A 20,676-nucleotide genomic window follows, 5' to 3' on the forward strand; every position below is an offset into this window, starting at 1 on the left:
CTATTCATATCGATGTACTCTTGAGCAGTACACTCCCTTGTCCCATGCCTCCGACAGGCATGGCTCGTGTGTGTGTGTGTGTGTGTGTGTGTGTGTGTGTGTGTGTGTGTGTGTGTGTGTGTGTGTGTGTGTGTGTGTGTGTGTGTGTGTGTGTGTGTGTGTGTGTGTGTGTGTGTGTGTGTGTGTGTGTGTGTGTGTGTGTGTGTGTGTGTGGTTTGTACTGTTTCTGATGGGGATTATGTGGCCAAAAAAATATGATCAAACCTTTCTTAAAATATAAATCCTTTTCTGGATGAAGCATCAGTCCAGCAATTACGGTAGATTTAGTTTTTTAAATTTGCATTTGTTTATAGGCTCTTCAAAGTAGGGATGCACACAATACAAAATGTTGGGCGATATTTGATCTTCTGCAAGTAGATTTTCATATTGTACTGAATTAATGTTTATCCAATAGCTTTCTTAAAAAAAAACATACAACAAAACAAAAAAACACGCTCTGCCATGGTATGCTTTGAAAAATGGTTGACAGTCATTTCAAACATAAAATGAGTTGGGCTTAACTGCTACGTCATCTGTAATGGAAGAAATATAACCCCAATTACTGTATATCACATGTAAGAGACGACCTGACATGTCCGCCTTTCAGATAACACACTTGTATGCCTTTTGAATCTTTCGTGTCTTTGAAGTGCGTGTATCAAAACAACATCCCGGTTCCAACAATGGAACAAGGGCGGAGCGCTTGTTTTCAATGGAGATGACGGAGGCGCTCCGGTGTTATATTATAAACACAATCTGATCTAGCTATAATAGCAATCATGACATAAGCTATTTATTATAATCACTAATTCACTATGAAGTGTCTTTAATTATAATTACAGTAAGAATAGTCAAATAACAATTGGACAAATTGTTCTGCCCACAACCTTATCAAACCAAAATGCCTAAACTACTCTAAATGTAGGTCTATTATAACTATGATAATGGTTATTTTAAGTCCCAATTATTAAGTAGAATACTTGACCTTATAAATATGGAATGTTTATAATGTGTTATGATTATTTCTTGTGTTATATGTTATGAAATATCGCATGTAGGCCTATTATATTACCTATAACCTATACACGAGTGAGCTCTCGGCACCTCCACGCGGTCCAGGCGAACACAACGGATTGCTCCCTACCTCCGGTTCAGCCAATTACAAGCTTCCACTGCTGGAAGCGGGATGTTGTTTTGATACACGCCTTTGAAGTACTGATACTGGCACCACAGAGGATTCCATTATGTTGGAAGTGAGGATGATGACTAACCTGTAGAGCTGCCTCACTACTATGAGAGACTATGTGAGTAGTTGCCAAAACATTGCACGGTCTTTAGATAATGCTGCTGTGTGAATCACTGCAAAAGAATGAACTGTCTCCACATGTAGCATTGATGTCTGTTGTCTCTAGTGCTTCATTTAACAGCTGGGAGGTAAGCAGTGGCTATGCAACGGCTATGCAAGCAAGGCATACGGATACGTCATTCAAATATCATTGGTTATTGCTTCTATCTTTATTATACCTCAACAGTTTATTTCAGTTGAAATGTAGTTTGTCAAGCGGCACTTTGAAAGGGTCGTGCAACAAAGTACACATTAACCTTTAGAATGAGCCTGCCTTTGCGTGATCCTGGTCAACGGAAAGAGAACGAGGACCCAAACATTCCCTTGGCGCTGCTGACTTGGCCTCTCGCTCCCACTGATGTGGTTCACCAGTCACTCGCTGAGTGTTTTTTCCTCCATGGGCAGCTCTAGTCTCCTCCATACCACACATGCATCTTTATATAGCCCCTACATTCGCTCTCACTCACACCCAAAACAGCTCTGAACCCGGGATGTTTGGGCTCCTCAATTTGCGTTTTTTTCCCCTCATTCCGAGACAAAGCTAGTAATCTCGCTCAGCCGTTTCCTCTCTGCTTTTCTCCTCAGCCCTCCTACACAAGCTTTGTTTCAAGAGGGAAAGCTTTGATGCATAGATTATAGCAAGACCTTGGCTGGCCTGAAATGCAGAGGTCACTCAGTGGCCTAAAATCACGCAAAGCGGTACACAGTATCTCTAAAGTCATGTCATCAACATGGATCTGTCCCATTTCCCATATTCCCTCCTGATTGCCTACGATTGCCTTCCAAAGTTTGTGTATGCGACGTGGCGGTCGCTTATCTCCCGATTAGGGAGTCTTACTGGTATTACCACTGTACAGTAGGTTATCGGTAAGGCATAGACTGCTGTGTTTATGGGTTACCATGTGTAGCTTAAACAGTAGAGCATAGTACTGCCACGGTTATGGTTATGGGTTTCCCTTTGTAGGTTTGGTAAGATTGGTATATCGACTCAAAATCCCGATCAGATCACCCTAAACAAGGGTGAGCTGGATACTCCACTGGGACACCAGGAGCTCCCAGACACGAGCTTGGTTTATGGGTTCTATATTCCCTGTGTAAATTAATCAACAATTAATTAAGATGACACTGCCAGTGCCAGACTGAAGAGGTCACTAGTTGTTGAGACCGCCTTTACAAAAAACAAATGTTACAGTAAGACACTTTTCATAACAGCATGGCATATGACTGTATCTTCCTGCTGCCTGTTGGAATGAGTTGTGTGACGGCAGGAGCTTAGCGGATGATCGCTCCTCTCCACATACCTCCCCCCAGCCCGTCTGGCACTCTGGCGGCAAGCGCTCCTTATTTTTAGATGATGAGTAAGATAGGGTGTTTGGTCAGGATCCCTTCATGGAGACAACAGAATACCTACTGTAACCTGCATCTCCTCGCCCCCAGGCAGGCACCTACTTATCAGCCATCACCACTCTTATCACAACATATGGGCTCAATCGTCTATGACTTTGTAATGAAACGTAGAGAATGGATAACACTCTACTATAGTGGTGAGAAGTGTTTGGGAGCCTGCCAGGAGGACATTAAAGTTGTATCGTTTTGTTAAGATAAGAGTAGGATAGCTCTATATTCCCATAGTATGCATTGCTATTGAGTGTTTATTCAGTACCAGGGCTCTCCCCATCCCTTCAGCTCTGGAGAGACTGTTGAATAACAACACTATAGCAATTATTACGTTCAGAATATAAGTAGACCTTTAACTTCTTACCCCCAAAACCCTGTTTTGTTTTAACCAAAAAATATCACTTACAGCACATTTTTTTAATGAATAGTTTACTCACATTTGACATATACTCAGCTTCTTTGTTCGTGTAACACACTGGGAGGTGGCACAATATAGTACAGCCATCTCCAAAACAACCAAAGGCAATGGTGACCATTTCCAAAATAGGCACGACGTTATGTACCATAATTAATAGTACTACAGCTCATGTTGCATAATCCAAGTCTTCTGTTGGAAGGATTTGCACTACAATGCACTACAATGTTGTAAACATAAGTTCAACGCTGACATTTATTTTGTCCTTTTTTTTAACTTCCACCTTTTTGTTTTGGAGAAGATGTAATGACACTTCCAGCTATTTCAGTTGGTGATTTCTTTCAGATTTTCATATTCCAGCCTGATTGGCTAATGGCTACGATTGGCTTCCAAAGTTTGCAGGAGTGCTCTGTTTTGAACAAAATGCCTCAAATCATGAACACAGTGCGAATTCTGTGAAATTTTGCACACACATTCCCACTAGGCCGAGGAAGAAATGCCACTTGAATTCTCCTCATGGTGGCGCTATAACAGGCCAATTCTTGTTTTTACGTTGCGCACTCCCTAGAGGCCAAGGAAAAACGGTTGCCCTGCACTTTTCCTTTATGGTCTTCTAGCATTGAGTGAGTGCAATAGAAGCTTACGGAATTGGGGACTGCCCATAAGTCCGAAGGTTCATTAGTCCGAAGGTTCATTAGTCCGATGGTTCATTAGTCCGAATTTAGTTAGGGTTACTGAGGTTAAGGTTAGGGTTGGAGTTAGGCATAGTATTCCTAACAAATTCGGACTAATGAACCTTCTGACCAATGCCATGGCACCACGGAATTAGCTTTCTCAGCATTTGAAAACATCTCCTGTGGCAAAATGTCCTGTGCATGAATGTTTCTGTCCTCTCAAAAGAGGTATAGGAAAAGCTGTACTGAGTACTGACTGGCAAAGGAGCATGAAATGATTTGCAGTTTGCAGCACCGTTCAGCGCGGCTTTCTCCCTCTCTTCCCTTTCCAAAAGTTCTCACCCCCTTCCCCCCCATCATCCTCTCCAACAGCTTCTACAGCAAACCGTTGCCCCTAGATCCAGGTCAGAGAAAAAGTGAGCTATGCTTTTGATATTTTATTGAATCAACAGAAAGTTGAAAGCACACTTCCTTCATGCCTCTCTAATTGTGCAGCTGACATTGTGGAAACGACTGCAGTATCTTATGTTTTCGTCTAAACGGCAGAGAGAATCAAAGCTGCTTTCTCGCTGTGAATATCAGCTTTCATACTGCACGATAAGAGAGTTGGAATGGTTACATACCAAGGTGGGTGGATAACTCCAGTGCTTGAATGAAGGACCTTGGTGTGTATGGTGAAGTAAGGCTGCCCTTGGCTGACGTTTAGGTGATAAGTTCTGTTCGTGGTGAGATCAAGATTTTAGAAATTATAGAGTTGAGGCATTGCATTTTGTATAACATGGTTCTATTGTGAAAATAGCAGATCTACATGCTCACAACGCCTACCAACACAATTTCTGCCTCTAATTTGGCCAGTGTTGGCTAATTTGTTATTTTAGAGGTATACAAGTCCTTAAATTGTCATTTTAGAAATGTGCAGATACCCTCTATACACTCAAACTTCATGTTGGTTTGAATAGAGAGAGAAAACAGTGTTACACATTAAGTTAATCATCTGGGGACCCCCCAAAATAATTTGGGGACCCCCCTGGGGGTCCCGACCCACAGGTTGAGAACCACTGCCTTAAGGGCAAGTGCCATTGTGCAAGGCAGTTAGTTGGCTTCCTGCTTCTCAAGTAAACTAGTCAGAGAGCTCAAAGGGTTAACCAGCGTAGTGACGCAGCAGCCGGTTGGTGTCAGAGAGTTCCTGGGCTGAGGACTGCCACTGCTTCCCTGAAGCTCTTTTGCTCATTAGTGTGATTCCTTTCTCTCTTCCTCTGTGCGTGCGTGCGTGGCGTGCGTGCGCGTGTGTGTGTGCATGTGCTAACTTGCTGTCTTGTTTTCATGATTTATTATAGGGATGTGTTGTTTTCAGATGCAAACTGTAAACCTTCTTCCACTTCTCTCCCTCTTTTCATCATGTACAGTCTCTCTCTCTCCCACTTCCTGCTCATTATTCAGACTTACTGGATATGCTCCAAGGTCATCTCTACGCGGCAAACGGCCCAGATTTCCACACTGCCAGATCTCTCTCTCTCTCTTCTTCTTATTCTCCTCTTATCCTCTTGTCAGCACTTTCCCAAGTCCACAACCCAGCAGGCCTCAGTTAGCAGATTTAGCGGAGACCAGTCATGTTCTCATGGCTAGACGCAGGCGGACAGAAAGACCTGAGAATTGACTGATCCTTTGAGAATTGGGTTAACCGTTCAGCTGACATCGCCAGGGCGAATCTCTATAGTATGTGGAGGGCAGGTTGCCTCTATTTACTTATAGCAGTGAGTCCACACAATTTAGTTCCCACATTGGACATGTAGAACATCCCTATTCAGTTACAGTCGGTATACAATACAATGTTTATCCCTCCAATATAACACTCATTGAAAGAGTCATTTCAATTAATCAGAGAAAATAATACCTGTGGGCACTTCAGGAGAGACTACCCAAATAAAAATACTGGAGCACTCCACCGGTCTGCACTTTCTTTATTTTGCAGGCGTGACTTATGTGACTAATTTAAATGAATATAAGTACAGTTTAGTGTTATGTCAATTGACCTCAGAAATGACATTCAACTTGCGTTATTCGTGGCAAGTGTCTCCTGCCGTCAGCATGTCGGCAGGAGATGCTTTCAGGCCGATATCGGCGTGGTGGAGAGCTGGCTTAAGAGTTTGAACTTTGGACAGGTTGACAATGACAGCTATAAACTGACACCTCAGGTACACATTCTGATAGTTCTACTTGAATGGAATGTCAAAGTGTCAAACTTGAATTATTGACTCATGCAGCCTACCTGACAGGTATGGACGCCCCTCCAGGCTGGTTGGCAAAAGGCTAAAATAAAGATACAAATGTTACGTCAGTGATGTTACCGTCATGCGGAAGTGTTTCAGACTTGTGGCCCTTGACCAAAATGCCTGAATTATTCCGTCCTGTGTAGAAGACACGCCAGCGCACACTCCTTTGGTTGAATTGACATTATAGAACAATGAGCAGTAGCCATGCCTACTAATTGAATATGTATTTTAAAATCACTTCATTATATATTTGACGGCTCTTGTTTAAATGTTGAGCAGCTTGCTTTATTTGTTTGTATACTGTATTATTAGGTCTTGCTCCATTATAATCCTCCTTACATTTCTTTGTGTCCGTCTGTTAGCTTAGGCCTAAGTCTGTTCAGGAAGGCTGATCCAAGACCTACCACTGTTCCAACAGACTGTCCCGTTATTAAGCCTTTGACATTGCATGGCCTTGCTGTTGGTGGTTACTTGTAATATTGGTGATCCAGCAATTGAAGCTTGTACTACTTTTGAACTTGGATTGTCATCGTATTGATAACTGACCCTGAATCAAAGGTGACATCCTCGCATTGATAACTGACCCTGAATCAAAAGTGACATCTAATAATATAGAAATATGAAAATTATAGAAGTCCTCCAGATAATTTGTAGATAATCCTGTATCCTGCCAGGAGTCTATGTGATTCATAAAATATATTTACTTTGTGTGCAGCTTGGTCCAAAAAAGAACAGAGAACCATTCGCCCAGTTTCTACCAGTGTTCTATTTGATTTCACTCAACACATTGATTAACCACTTATGCCCTATCTAAAGCTCACAACACGATGCAAGCTTGTAGATTGGCTATGTACATTAACTTTAATTTGAAAATATTCGCCTAAAATGACATGGGCAAAATGGGATTAAATTATAATAATTTCTTTATTATAGCCATTCGATTAAATTGAATAGTTTGATTAACTATTGCACCCTTAAAGTGGGCTCTGGGCTGATCACTGGGGTTTCTTTTCAAATCTTTTTATTATATTTTCACATAGAAATAGCCCAGAGGCAGGTAGACAATCTCAATAAAAAAAACATCATCACATGTAGATATCTGAGTACATCATTATGAGAGAGACCAAAACCCGACCCCTATCCCCCCTCCCCCCACCCTCAATCCCCAGGACGGTTGCACACCAGATTCAATAAAACAAGAAATAAGATAAAAATTAGTACAGAGAAAAGAGAGAAAGATCACTGGGGTTTCTATTCCTTTTAGTAAACGTGATGTAAGAAAAGCATTATCGTCATCTGCGCTCCTCCAAGCTTAGCCACCACTTGACGAGGACGTTGTACATCTCACAGCCATCAGCCAGGGAGGGAAAGTAGAACTGTATTCAGAGGTCGGCTCGGTTCCAAGTCACCTGCATTTTGTTATTTGGATTCCCCAGCCAGCAACTACTTTTTCTAACTGAAAAAGGGAGGTGATGTCTGGCCTTGCTCTTCCTTCTGTTCTTCTGCCAGGCTGCAACTGTCATTTGTTTGTGTCATTCTCTTTGGTGTTCATCTACTATCCTGCTGTCAACTGTGAGGATTCACTCTACCTGTACTATTTGTTATTGTTATTCTTTCCACTGTTGTGTTCAGTGGTTCCCAGCTCCGGTGAACCAATCTATTGCAAGCTTTCTGTTCCACCAGGTAGTGAATGGCGTTGGACTAATTGCACTCAACCACACTGTGCAGTTAACCAAACCAGTCCCAGTTTAGGAGGGTTCCTAATAGTCGGGGATCCACAAGCCCAAAAGCTCTAGGAATAGGATTTAACCTGTGATGTTCTGCCGCACTTTTTATTTCTGTTTTATCTATTAGTTTGGTTGTTAAGGTCCACAGAATGAGAGGCCTGCTCTGCCGGAAACATCGCGAAAAAAAGTTATGGCCATTTGTATATTCACTGTCCCATTGACTCCACTACACAGGAAAGGAAAGAACATCACAGGTCCTCTCCCATTGTGAGAGACTGGATCCCCGGCTATAAGGCTTGGACTGGGGTTGAGGAACACTGGTTTAGTTTAGCACGTGCTCTTGAACAACTCTAGATATCCTTGTCCTTTCAAAGGCCAGGCCATTCAGGTCATTGTCACTTGAGAAGCACCCTAAGCTAAGAATAGCACTGTTTTTGCAGTGACAATTTTGTACAGACAGCTAATTTCTTTACAACGATCACCGTTAGCTTCTTCACAATGGTTAGAGTGTTACGTGGCTTACTTTAGACATGTGCAATATATAAGAATATTTTTGAGATATCGTCGTGCACACACTATGCCTGCAAAGTGCATAATTTCGCAGATTTTATATCTGTTATTGCCGAACCACAGTTGCTTTTCCACTGCTGACGCACAGCAGCAGATTAACAGTGTTTCTAACTGATACATAATGTGGGTGGGAGTGAGAGAGATGTGAACTGAAGTCTTATTTGAGCTCATCTGAGTTCTCAGAAGCTATCACCCTACTGTATGTAAAATGGCAGAAACAAAGCATGAAACAAAGCATGACAGTGTAAGATTGTAGATCTGATATTTTAGCCAAATATTAGCCACCTACCTTTTTAAATACTGGTAGATTTTTGTGGATTTTCTGCATTGATAGTGTACAGTGGAGAACTGGAGATGGACATGAAACATTGAGAGCAAGATGACGAGAGACATGCAGCAAAGATCGCAGAGAGTGGGACTCGAACCCGCGATGCTCTGTCTGCTACTATGACATGCCCAGAATAAGGATGCTAGGGTTCATGTGATTGTTATGGCCTTGGCTAACTCCTCTATCTCATGCACGTCACACCCAAAAGTGTGAACCAGGAAGGAGAAACGCAGAGCTTGGTGCTCATCTCTGGCAGCTGCTAGATCCATACCTTTTAGGGCCGTGCACAGACTTTTGGGAGTGCTGGTGACCTTACTGTTCTATTATTTGCATTACTGTTGATTTTTATTCATTTAAAAATCACATTGTGTAAATAATTTGTGAAAACACCCACAATATTATCACAATATAATTATCAAGGTACATGTATAATATGGTCAAGACATATCATGATATTTTGTGTCCATATTGCACAGCCTGGCAAGCTTACGTTGTCTTCCTGGAATGAGATTGAAATCTTCAGTTGCTTGCTGAAGTCAGCATCGTTCCTTTGCTGATGAAGCACAGACACTAAGCACTGTGCAGTGGAGAGATTGTGACTCACTGTCTCACTTTAATTGTGCAAGACCAGTGTCTGTAATAAGATTCTGACTTAATGGCATTTACGAACATAATTATAATGTACACTTTCACAGTGCACACAGACAGGCATGGTACTGTATAAACCAGGGCCTCATGTGCAATGAAAGGGACAGCGCAGGACGAGCGCTGTTATTGTACTGTAATACTGTATATATTATGAGTTTAATAAATGATTCGGCACATGTTGTATTGACCTGTATTGAGGGTCTTTGTTCATTATAAAAAATCAAACCTCGGTTGGAAGTGGAGCGGTGAATCTCTGTGTGTGTGTGTGTGTGTGTGTGTGTGTGTGTGTGTGTGTGTGTGTGTGTGTGTGTGTGTGGTGTGCGTGTGCGTGTGTGTGTGTGTGCCTGCACAACAGCGCCCCTCCTTTAACTTGTGTGGCCACTCAAGGTATTGCCAGGCTACAGACATACCCAGCCAGCCAGCCACATAGCCAGCCAGCCACAGACATACCTGTCTATTGGGAGCGCTTTCACCGCTCCAAAAACAATTATAGATTCATTCCATATAGTGTGTGTGTGTGTAATATTCTCAGTGCTACTCCACAAGTCAGCCCACACAGTGAGACAACACATGTGCAGCCCCTCCCTCTTCCAAAGGAAAACAAACATACTCACCGCTTGTACCATTCACTACTCCATTGAGGCACGCTAGAGAGCTGCAGTTTGTGGAACATCTACAACTGTCTGTCTGTCTTTCTGTCATAAGCCCCTTTCCCACTGGTATGTAAAGCCATTAATACACCATGTAATCTAGTTCCATGTCGGTGTCTCACTGTCTTGTGTAAATAAGTGCTGGTCTATTGTGTTCTGTAAATGTGTTGTTTACATTTCTGACTTGAAAAGTATTCAATCAATCTATCCCAACTCCCTACCTTGGTTTATTTTCATAACATTTTTCCCGCAGCTGGAGTGGGAATGAAAGTGTCTCATTTACCTAGCATGATTTGTTCTTTGAACCAAAGTGTTGTTCTATTCAGCATTATGAAACTATACAACAATGTTGGCGTAACTAAGAGATCATTCACTGAATAACTGCTTTAACTTACAGTAAATGGGAATTCCACTTTAAAACACCTCTGGGGTAATTTTCCTCTTTTCTTGTCTACTTAGGCTTTTGTGTGTGCCGACTGTGCACCTCGGGCAGTTCTTAAGTTCAATATTAGATTTTGATATTCATTTCATTGCAAACACATCCCTGCCTCTGGTTACTGTTGTCCTTCTAATGAATGGGTAGACCTTCAATATTTGATTAGTTATTGTATTATGTTAATGTAATGTTGCATCAAGGAGTTCTGTAATTCCATGCATGAAATCCATGAAGTCCATGCATGAAATCCATGAAGTCCATGCATGAAATAACTAATCAAAAAATGAAGCCTCAAGCCTGTGTGCGGGGAGAGGAGAGGGGGGGGGGGGGGGGGGGGAGAGAGAGAGAGAGAGAGGCAACCAGAGCAGAGTTAAACTAGAAGCAGTCGGGTCTCCGCCAGGTCAGGAAGATTATTCTGGCCTCCTGGTGGCGCTATAATAGGCCAATGTGAAAAGGGTGACATGTCTTCTTGGGACTTTCATGGCAATCGAAGGCTGCATGCTTGATTTTGTTCCAAAAAAGTCTTTTGCAAAAGTCGACCTGCTGGTGGCGCCAATGTGAAAAGGTTTTCACATTGGCGCCAATGTGAAAAGGTGGCATTTGTTTCTTGACCTAGTGGGAATGTGCGTGCAAAGTTTCACGGAAAGAGCAAGCTGCATTCATGATTTGAGGCATTTTGTTCAAAACAGACCAATCCTGCCAACTTTGTGTACTGATGTGTGTGATTTTTGGATCAAATCTGAAGGAGTAATATCCAAAAATACGTTTTACATAAGTCGGCCTCCTGGTGGTGTTATAAAAAGCAGATGTGAAAAATGCAGGGCCAAGGTTTGCCTTGACCTCTAGGGACTAGGGAGTGCGCATACAAAGTTTTACACTGATCAGTGGAGTTCTAGGTAACAACAAGACTCTGCGGGCTCTATTATGATCCAGGTCTTATGCCTTATGCCTTAACTTCTTTGCCTTTTTTTACTATATATACACATTTTTTTTATATTTCAAATAGCTGATCTGCAAGCTCACAACGTGCAGATGTAGATCAGCATTTGAAGTATTTAAAAATGTTTTTCAAAATAGTAAAAAAAAGGCAAAGAAGTTAAGGCATAAGGCATAAGACCTGGATCATAATAGAGCCCTGCCTGTTATAGCGCCGTCATAAGACTGATTTGAAGAAAATATCTTCCTCTGCCTATTGGAAATGTGCGTGCAAATTCTTGGCCAACCAGGAAGGAATATGGAAAATCGGATGAATCCATGTCGATCACATGACTGTAGTGATGCTGTCTATTTGCTGTAGGAGTACTGTCAAAAAATGAGTTTGACAAAAATCGGCCTCATGGTGGCACTAGAACAGAGTCTAGAGATGTTACCGATCAATCGGCAATGGATCGGATCGGGCCGATCAAAGCGTGATCGGCGATAATCGGTGGTTTAGATCAAAAGGTAAATTAACCGATCCGATCCGATCGGTGCATCTGATCAACCAGCCGTTCAGTATGCCCACTTGAGGCCATTTTGGGGTATTGATTTCCACAGTGCTGAAGGAATAATTAGTTACTGCTATGATAATAAATACATAGTAATGCTGGTAAATAACTATAAGGCAAATATATAAATGAATTCATGAGTGAATGAATGAATTAAAGTTAAAACATTAACATTTAGAAAATATAAATAATAACTTGATCGGATCGGTGATTGATCGGGATCGGGTGATCAAACTTTTGTGATCGGTGCTCCGTGATCGGTTCCAAAAAACCTGATCGGACCATCCCTAGAACAGACCCATGTGAAAACTGTGGGGCAGAGGTTCTGAATTGGCATCCAGGGAGTGTGTGTGCACAGTTTGGCTGCGACCGGGCTGGTAACGGATGGACGGACGCACGGACGAACACACGGACAGACAGAGTGCAAAACAGTCTCCCTACAGATGAGATGGATGCGAGCATACAGATGTTTGTCCCAAATACATCATCATCCCCAAATGCATAGTCTCACATGCTTTCGTTTAGACACTTCAGTTCTCTCATGAACATTACATACTACCCTAACCCTATACAAGTACTATGTTACATTCAACTCAATGTGGTACAGTCATATACATTATCTATGGCACTGGTTCTCAAAGTGGTGTCTGGGGACCCTAGAAAAATGAGGACCCCTTTACTTATGCCCTATTTTTGTGCATGTGTTGTGAGCTTATAGATCTCTCTTTTTTTAAATGTTGACAAATCTTGACAGATGTTGACAAATCTTCTCTTATGGTGGTAACTGGCAGAAATATTTTCAAATGGGTGTCCGTGGCCACATTGTTGGTGCATTTGGAGGTCTTTAATTTGAAAATGTTTATGGAACAGATCTATTAAAGTGGGAATGTGTGAATAACTATCCACTGCTCATGCCAGCTATTTTTCATCCAGCAATGTTAAGGATTTGCTGTGGCATATTTTTGTTGTTTAACGTTGAATAATATGGCACTGTGTTTTATTATACTGTGCAAGACAACCCCTGTGAGCCACATTTCTGGCTCATTTCTGTCATTTGGAATGTCTCTTGGCTCGAAGCTCCTGACATTTCTAGCGGCTCACACTGCTGGACACAGGATGCTTGTTGGTTAGCCAAATGTATAGAGTAAAAATGCCCAGAGCTTTGAGCCCACTGCTTCAATGCTTTTAGTTTATTTATTTTTTGCTCTATCACATACCGAACCATAATGTAACTTGTGTTACTGTAACGGTATACTACTGTATACAAAAGTTATAGTTCTGTTGTCGGCACCGTGCAGTATGTGTTTGTGTCCACATTGTAGTGAGGAAGACATCCAGCCTAGTCTGGATGCCTGGATGTTGTTTTTCCCCGGCAGATGTTGCAGTCTGTCAGCGTGAGACGAGACGGGTGGGAGAAAACAGCTGGAGGCGGCTCAGAGACTAGTGCCCACCTGCCGTTACCCTGGGTGTTACCCTCTTAATCCCTGTGTCTCGTATTCAAACACGCACACACACACACACACACACACACACACACACACACACACACACACACACACACACACACACACACACACACACACACACACACACGTTAGTTACACATAATAGAAAATAGAATCAAATACAGATTAATTCTCCCTCACTCTCACACACTCCTTCCCTCTTAAAGAGCATGGTTGTGTTGTAGCAAACGGTCCAGGAGCCAAAGGCACTATCTTCCCCTTCATCCTTTCACATCCACATGCTTCAACCTCTCATTGATTCCTATCACAGATGAGGAACAGCATGTGTGCTAAACTCTTGCCTCTTTCTGTCACTATATGTTCTCAGTCAGATACTTTACCTATGCTGCTGTTATTACATTGATTCTCATTCTCAATAGATGTCCAAGCAGCTTGCTCTCGAGGGCATTTTACTTTTGATGTACTTGACTAAAGACTCAATGAACATGTTTGTGTTATTTGACTGATGGTTGTATCCATGCAATAAGTCCTCCTGAAAACATAGATAACATCCAGCTTGATATCGTGACTATTCTTTTATGATGTTATCTGACCTTGTTCTTGCCCTGTGCTTTCTTTTCATGATTCATTATAATTACAACTTTGATGGTTGAATATTCTATTCTATACTATATACTTCATTATTACAGTGACCTCAGTGTTGTGTATTATTAATGTTTGTAAAAGTACTTGCTTCATAATACTACATTGTAAATACTGAATACAATTATTCTTTAGAGGTGATGGTCAGTCAGTCAGAACGACTGTGAACCGGATCCCATCGTTCATTTAAAAGAACCGTTTAAAAGAGACGAGTAATGAGACGTACTGTGTGTCTTGGTTTCCCTATACAGTGTACAAGTTGTATGTTTACCACTAAATGTTATCTTTTACCAACCTTTCATTTTATTTAATGGCATATTTCATAATGGAAAAGACCTCAGTTGACTCAGTCTTTCTTTCTGTCCACACAGGGCCACCATAGAGGAAGTGGAGGGGGATGTGGGTGAGCTGGAGTCCAAACTTGACAAAGTGAGTAGTGACCACCAATTCTGGTAACACCATGGTACACTGCTGACCAATACACGTTGCTTCACTCTGCTGTTGCTCAATGTGGAGGAAGGGTGGCTTGGATAAAGATGGGTTATTAACGTTTCTTAACCACAAAATCACCACAAAATCACAGGTTTTATACCCACTGCAGACAACATGTCCATCCCTGCTACAGTGAACCTTATTTTTATTTGTAATGATCTTTTTTTAAACCAGGTGAGTCACTTAGGTAAGGGTGAGTTGTACGCTTAATGGCCACTTATGGAGAAATAGGGCCATTACGGGTGGGAGAAAACAGCTGGAGGAGGCTCAGAGACTAGTGCCCACCTGCTGTTACGCTGGGTGTTACCCTCTGCTATTGTCAGCGACTGTTCCACCCAGAATAGGGATTTGAAGTGGTTAAAAGCTAATTATTATAGCCAAAACCGAAGTTACACCTCTGTCTCTGACAGTCAGATGAGTGGACAGCTGGACCCGTAGCTTTTAGGCAGCATTTCTAAATCCTTCTCATAATAACCGCATGGGCTCTAATGCCCGACGGCAAGTCCCTGGTTCAATTCCCGACCACCGGACCAACTGAAATGCAAAATATTCAAACAAAAGCAGTTGAAAACATACTGTTTTGAAAATAGAAAAGCTTTTTTACAAGGTTTGGAATTAATTAAATGTAATTAAGTTTTGGAAAATATTTGTCTATTTAATTTGTTCATGAACACATGTCTCAAAAACATGTTTAACATTACATGAATGTAAAGCTCTGTCCACACCGGCGAATTAGCGAAAGCGACGTGAATAAGCGAACCAAAAAGGCGAAGAATTCGCCATTCGCCCTTTTCCATACACACCAAAAAGCGACGCGAATATGCGTATAATATACGCTTAATTCGCCTAAAAACGAGGGGGCGATATCTGCCTGCAGCCCTGCATAGCCACAGGAGAAAGGAGAGAGGAGAACGGAGACAGGGATGATGAGACCTGGCCGTGGTTGTTAGCCTATTAAATAAGAAAAAGAACAGAAGAGACAAGTGACAACACGCGTTCTCCGTTCCCCTCCCCTCTCAGCTCCGGCCGGGGCAGAGTAGACAGGGTCGGTCAGTGTTTTATCATAGCCGGGTCGGAATGGCCGCATCACCCTCGGAATACGGGGCTGTCAATCATTATGTGTATTACCCGAGAGGACCCAAGAGGACCCGTATTGTGTGTGTACTTTCTGCTTTTTTATGCAAACTGTAGCAATCAATCAATGTGTGTGTGTGTGCGCGCGCTGGCGTGCGCTATAAGGAACGAACTAGGCTACTGGAGTTCTGTTTAACGTGTGTGCTGTGTTTAGGCTGGCCTGACCTAGGATCATGGTCTGTTAGCCGTGAGGCAGCGAGATGAATGGCTGTGTAACAGTGAGATGATAATGCTGGTCTAGGATCAGTTTAACAGCAGGGGTAAAAGATATTGGTGCGTGCGTAATGCATGCGTGATGCGTAGCCTGCTGCCAGGATGATGAGATAGCAGCCGCGACCGCGTACAAGTTAAACCATGACTTACCTCTCTGTAGTTAGAAAATAGCCTAAAAGTATTCCTTTTAATCTCTGGCTTTTGTTTCGATCTTAATATTATAGATTCCTTGGTAGCCTTCTTCTGCCTGTCAATCAGTTAACAGCGCACGCTGCACGGCTGCAGTGAGCATGAAAGAGGGTTTTAATAATGATTAAATGGTTGGGTCTCTCGGAAATAAAAGGATTTCGGTCTGTAAAAAAAGAAAGTCAGTGTAAAGTAACTAAAAGTAGCCTACATTTACTTGAGTAGCCTGTACTTGTAGGTATTTGTACTGGAGTCGAATTTCCAGTACTTTCCTTCTAATCGACTCATTTCGGATCCTATTGTAGGCTATTTAATACCCAGCGATTTATTTTTAAACATTAGTCTTTTTGCAGATATAAAGTAGCCTACAATAACAAACACATAAACCATGCTTTTACCGGTAAGACATTCGAGTAGGCTACTTTTTCCAAGCAGCCACGCAGATGAGACACGGAAAAGGAGAACGACACTGTTCCCCTCGGCCTCAATGTAACGTGAAGGTCCCTCCACCATTCTCTCTCTCTCTCTTGAAATAGGGTAGAGTGAGCTTACTTTGATACAGAGAGAGAGAGGAATTCGCCTTTGAACGTTCGCTTAATTCGACACAAGGGCGAATAAAAAACAGACGCCTTTTCGCTTTTTCGAAATTCGCGTTTGGTGTGGATGCTTCCATTGACTTTATAAGGTTTTAAACAAAAGGCGAATAATACGCTAATTCGCTATTCGCCAATTCGCCCTCAGTGTGTACGAGGCTTAACTGTGTAAAATGTTGTGCTGCGCTGTTAGAGCTGCATGAGAGAGGCCTAAAGCCACGTGAAATACGAGACAGATCTAACAATATGTTGCACCCGTATATTAGCTTGTACAGTAGATTCTTTTTTTTATATACAGTATTTATTTTTGGGCTTTTATGCCTTATTTGACAGGACAGTATGCTGACAGGAAATGGGGAGAGAGATTGATTGAATACTATTAGAGGTTTGCATAGGAAAAGGTACAGGACAGTACAGTTCACTGATACAAGGTCAACTAAAAGGATAAAGACTACAAGAAAGCTTTTGGCCTTGTTTAAATTGGAGTCCTTGTTTTCTCTTTTTTTTTAAAGATTTATTTTGGGCTTTTATGCCTTTATTGATAGGACAGTAGACTGACTGAAAATGGGGGAAGAGATGGGGAGTGACACGTGGCAAAGGTCGTCTGGATCGGGAATCGAACCGGCAACCCCGCCAGGCATCCATGCCTATTGTCACAAGTGGTATGCGCCTGGACCATTAGGCCAGCGGGCGCCCGTGGTCCCCTTTTTCTCAATTGGGATGGGGAGTGTGAGTGTGTGACATGCTGTAAAGCAGAGAGTCAATGTCAGGCTACATTGAGCCCAATAGCTTGTAGATTTGTTATTTTTGTCACGTGTTGCCTTCGCTTGAGTCTGTCTTGGATGGTAGTACACTGGAATAAGCCTCATTATCGCACTAGATTGCTATATAGGCCTGGAAATGGAGTACAATACTTTGGAAAGGTTATGGAAAAGTTTTTAATATTCATTGCTTAAATGTGTTACCCTGTGTACTGTTTGCAGAGGTTCACTCGATTACACACACAATGGATATACAGTACAGTCAATGTTCAGGTCGCATACCAAACCCCGCCCTCCGTCCTTGTAACGGTCCCCTACAGACCTGAGATCTGCCGGCAGGCAGGTCACATCACTACTGGTTCCTGCTCCTCTGAGGGTCAATGTTCATTGTTGTTGCTCTAGCAGAGTTCCACCCTTCTCCTCATACCACATGTGACTCAGCCCGCATGTCACTTCCTCTCCTCGCACCAAGAGGAAGAATCTACTGGAGAGTTTGGGAGGGCTGGAGGTGTGTGTGTGTGTGTGTGTGTGTGTGTGAGAGAGAGAGCGAGAGAGAGAGAGAGCGAGAGAGAGGTATAAAAATACAGGAAATGGGTGACAAAGGTTAGAGTTCTTAGAAACCAGCATGTACACACGCACGCACGCACGCACACGTTTGCTCTGAGCCTTGTTTAATTGCGACCGTAGGTCGCATTTACTACAGAAAGCTCCACCAGGTGTCCGTGCGTCAGTCCGTCACACGTCAGTCCGTCACACGTCACACGTCACACTTTTGCCCTGCTCATATCTCCGCAACCGTTGCCCCGATCCATGCCAGATTTTGCACACACACTCCTTACCTGCCAAACTAAAACCTCCAAGGACCCCCGGAGCTCCAGGGACCCCCAGGTCCCTGGGGGACCCCCAGATGTAAAACATTTCCAAATGTGCAAAAATGACCAAATGACCACCCCAACGGGGCTGCTCACGGGGAATTCCCGGGGACCACCGACTCCTTGTGCTCCAGAACGGATGCAAAAGTGGTGGCGCCCCCAGTGGAGGACCCCCTGCCACTGCAGCGCACATAAAATGCCGTAACTTGGGCAAGGAGCGACCGGGAGAGCCGGGGCCGGTACCTATTCGTCCGCCTCGGCGGCGCGGAGACCCCACCCCTCATTTCTCACATGGCCCTCTTCTAGCGCCACCTTCAGGCCGATTTTTGAAAGCACATTTTTGGACACTGCTCCTCCAATTTTTGCCCTAAAATCACGCAAATCGCTACACAGTATGTCTACACTCATGTCATCAACATGGATCCGTCCACATTTTTTGGGGACACTGCTCCCTACTCTTTGTGTATACATGTGACCTACGGTCGCTTATCTCCCGATTAGGGAGTCTTACTGGTCTTAAGACAACACTCTCTTAATTAAGCCAATATTAAATCTTCTTTTCCAAGGATTTGTTTCTCAGAGATGTTATTAAAACAGAACAGACTGGGCAATATCAGTGGATTTACAGATACCTACGGTAACTGTCACAGTGCAGGCTGCTCTGGTCCAATCACAGTTGATTAAGCCTACTGCTGATCATAATGTTGAATGGGGATTATGCATGCTGAATATAAAGGAGGTTTTCATGTTCCTAAATAACCACTTTAATATGTTTTTATTGCCACACTTGCAAGTTATTTGTGTATAATCTTTATTAATTCAACCAGCCAGGGAAACTTAAAGAGATTCAGATGAACCTATTCTTTTTTATCTATCTATTTTACAGGACATACATAGACACAGACAATGCAATACATTCAGATCAACCATAACTGATTAAAACCGGCAAAGCATCTGTATAATTTTAATTTTAGCATTGGCTATTCAAAATAGCAGATCTACAGTACATGGTTGTACAGCTGCTATTATACATTATATATATTTTTTTCTTTTTCTTTTTTTAACACAAATCTTCTGGGGTCCCTGGCACAAAACATTTTCAGATGGATCAATATATATCATTTTGGGCTGTCCTTGGCACAACAAGGTTTGAGAACTACTGTTTATTGTCATACCTCCAGACAAGGTCCCCCTATGGGATAACCAGCGCCATCTGGCGCTGCAACAGAGTAAAACTCATAAGCTCCCGTACGAGAAATATCATTTGTCGGTAGGGCTGTCAATCACAAACGAGGGCGCCGCCCCCGAGTGTATAAAAGCCCTGCGGGCTATCATAACTTCCTCTTCCGCACCTCTGCTTACCTGCAACTAGTGTCGCGAACTCAGCCATATAAGTATAATTTTCTTTAAAGTTTAGCCTAAGCGTTGACTAGGAAGTCGGCCACTGGCCTTTAGAGATTATTCTCCTGTACGTTTCTAATTCTATTCTTCCTAACAGTTCGGTCCTTTTCTTCACTTTCGCTTTGAGTCTTTACTTCTTCTCTGTACGTTCTGCCACGTGTCTCCCTGCCTTAGCTTAGCTTCGCTTAGCTTCGGTTAGCTCACGATGGCAGCTCGTCGACCTACAGTTAGCAACCTGCTAGCTAGGGTACCGAAGAAGTGCGGCCTTCCCAGCTGCAAAGGCCTCATCGCCAATGAAGATACACATCCGTTCTGCATTGTCTGCATGGGGGTAGGACACGCCTTGGCCTCTCTGTCCCCTCCGGCCCCGGCCACGGGGGTGAACTGTGCTGAATGCCTCCAGTATGATGTTCCAGCCCTCGAGGCACGATGCGAGATCGCTGCCGCAGGCTACGGCCTTCACACCACGGTCTCCGCCGGAACCCTCCCAGACACCTCTCCTCGTGTGCCGGACAGCGCTGTACGCCACAGCGCTGCTTCTCGCCACGTGGTTAGGCCTCCAGCGGCCTCGCCCTCTGCTAGCTTCGGTAGCCCCGTTGCTAGCGGGTCTGCGGCCCCTGTTTCCACTGCTGTTTCTCCGACGGGCTCGACTGGTGCCGTGCCCAAGAAGAGAACTTGCAAGACCGCCCACGTTGTTTCTCCGCCAGCTACAACTTGGACCGTCCCCCCCAAGGAATTCCACCCTCTAGTCGTCGGTGACATTCCTCTCTCCTTCTCCGTCCCCCAGCTACGGGCTATGCGGCCACCTAGCCCCGTCTCCTGGCATGCTAGCGACGGAGACGAACCGGAGCTAGAGGACTACGACATGGAGGAGTTGGACACGGAGGGTGAGTACTCGGAGGAGGACGAGTCCTCTTTCCCCTCCG

General features: G+C 43.3%; 1 protein-coding gene across 2 annotated transcripts in view; it reads left to right on the top strand.

The window, feature by feature from the left end:
- Positions 1 to 20,676, top strand: part of LOC308281346 (arf-GAP with coiled-coil, ANK repeat and PH domain-containing protein 2-like) — a 112,167-nt gene that overhangs the window by 8,455 nt on the left and 83,036 nt on the right. For both annotated transcript variants that reach the window (XM_080721503.1, XM_080721504.1), the window contains exon 2: positions 14,470 to 14,527. In XM_080721503.1, the coding sequence (XP_080577629.1) occupies positions 14,470 to 14,527 (58 nt within the window). The remainder of the gene's footprint in view (positions 1 to 14,469; positions 14,528 to 20,676) is intronic.

Source organism: Nannobrachium achirus, assembly GCF_963921795.1.
Source record: "Nannobrachium achirus genome assembly, chromosome: 1".
Classification (NCBI taxonomy): Eukaryota; Metazoa; Chordata; class Actinopteri; order Myctophiformes; family Myctophidae; genus Nannobrachium; species Nannobrachium achirus.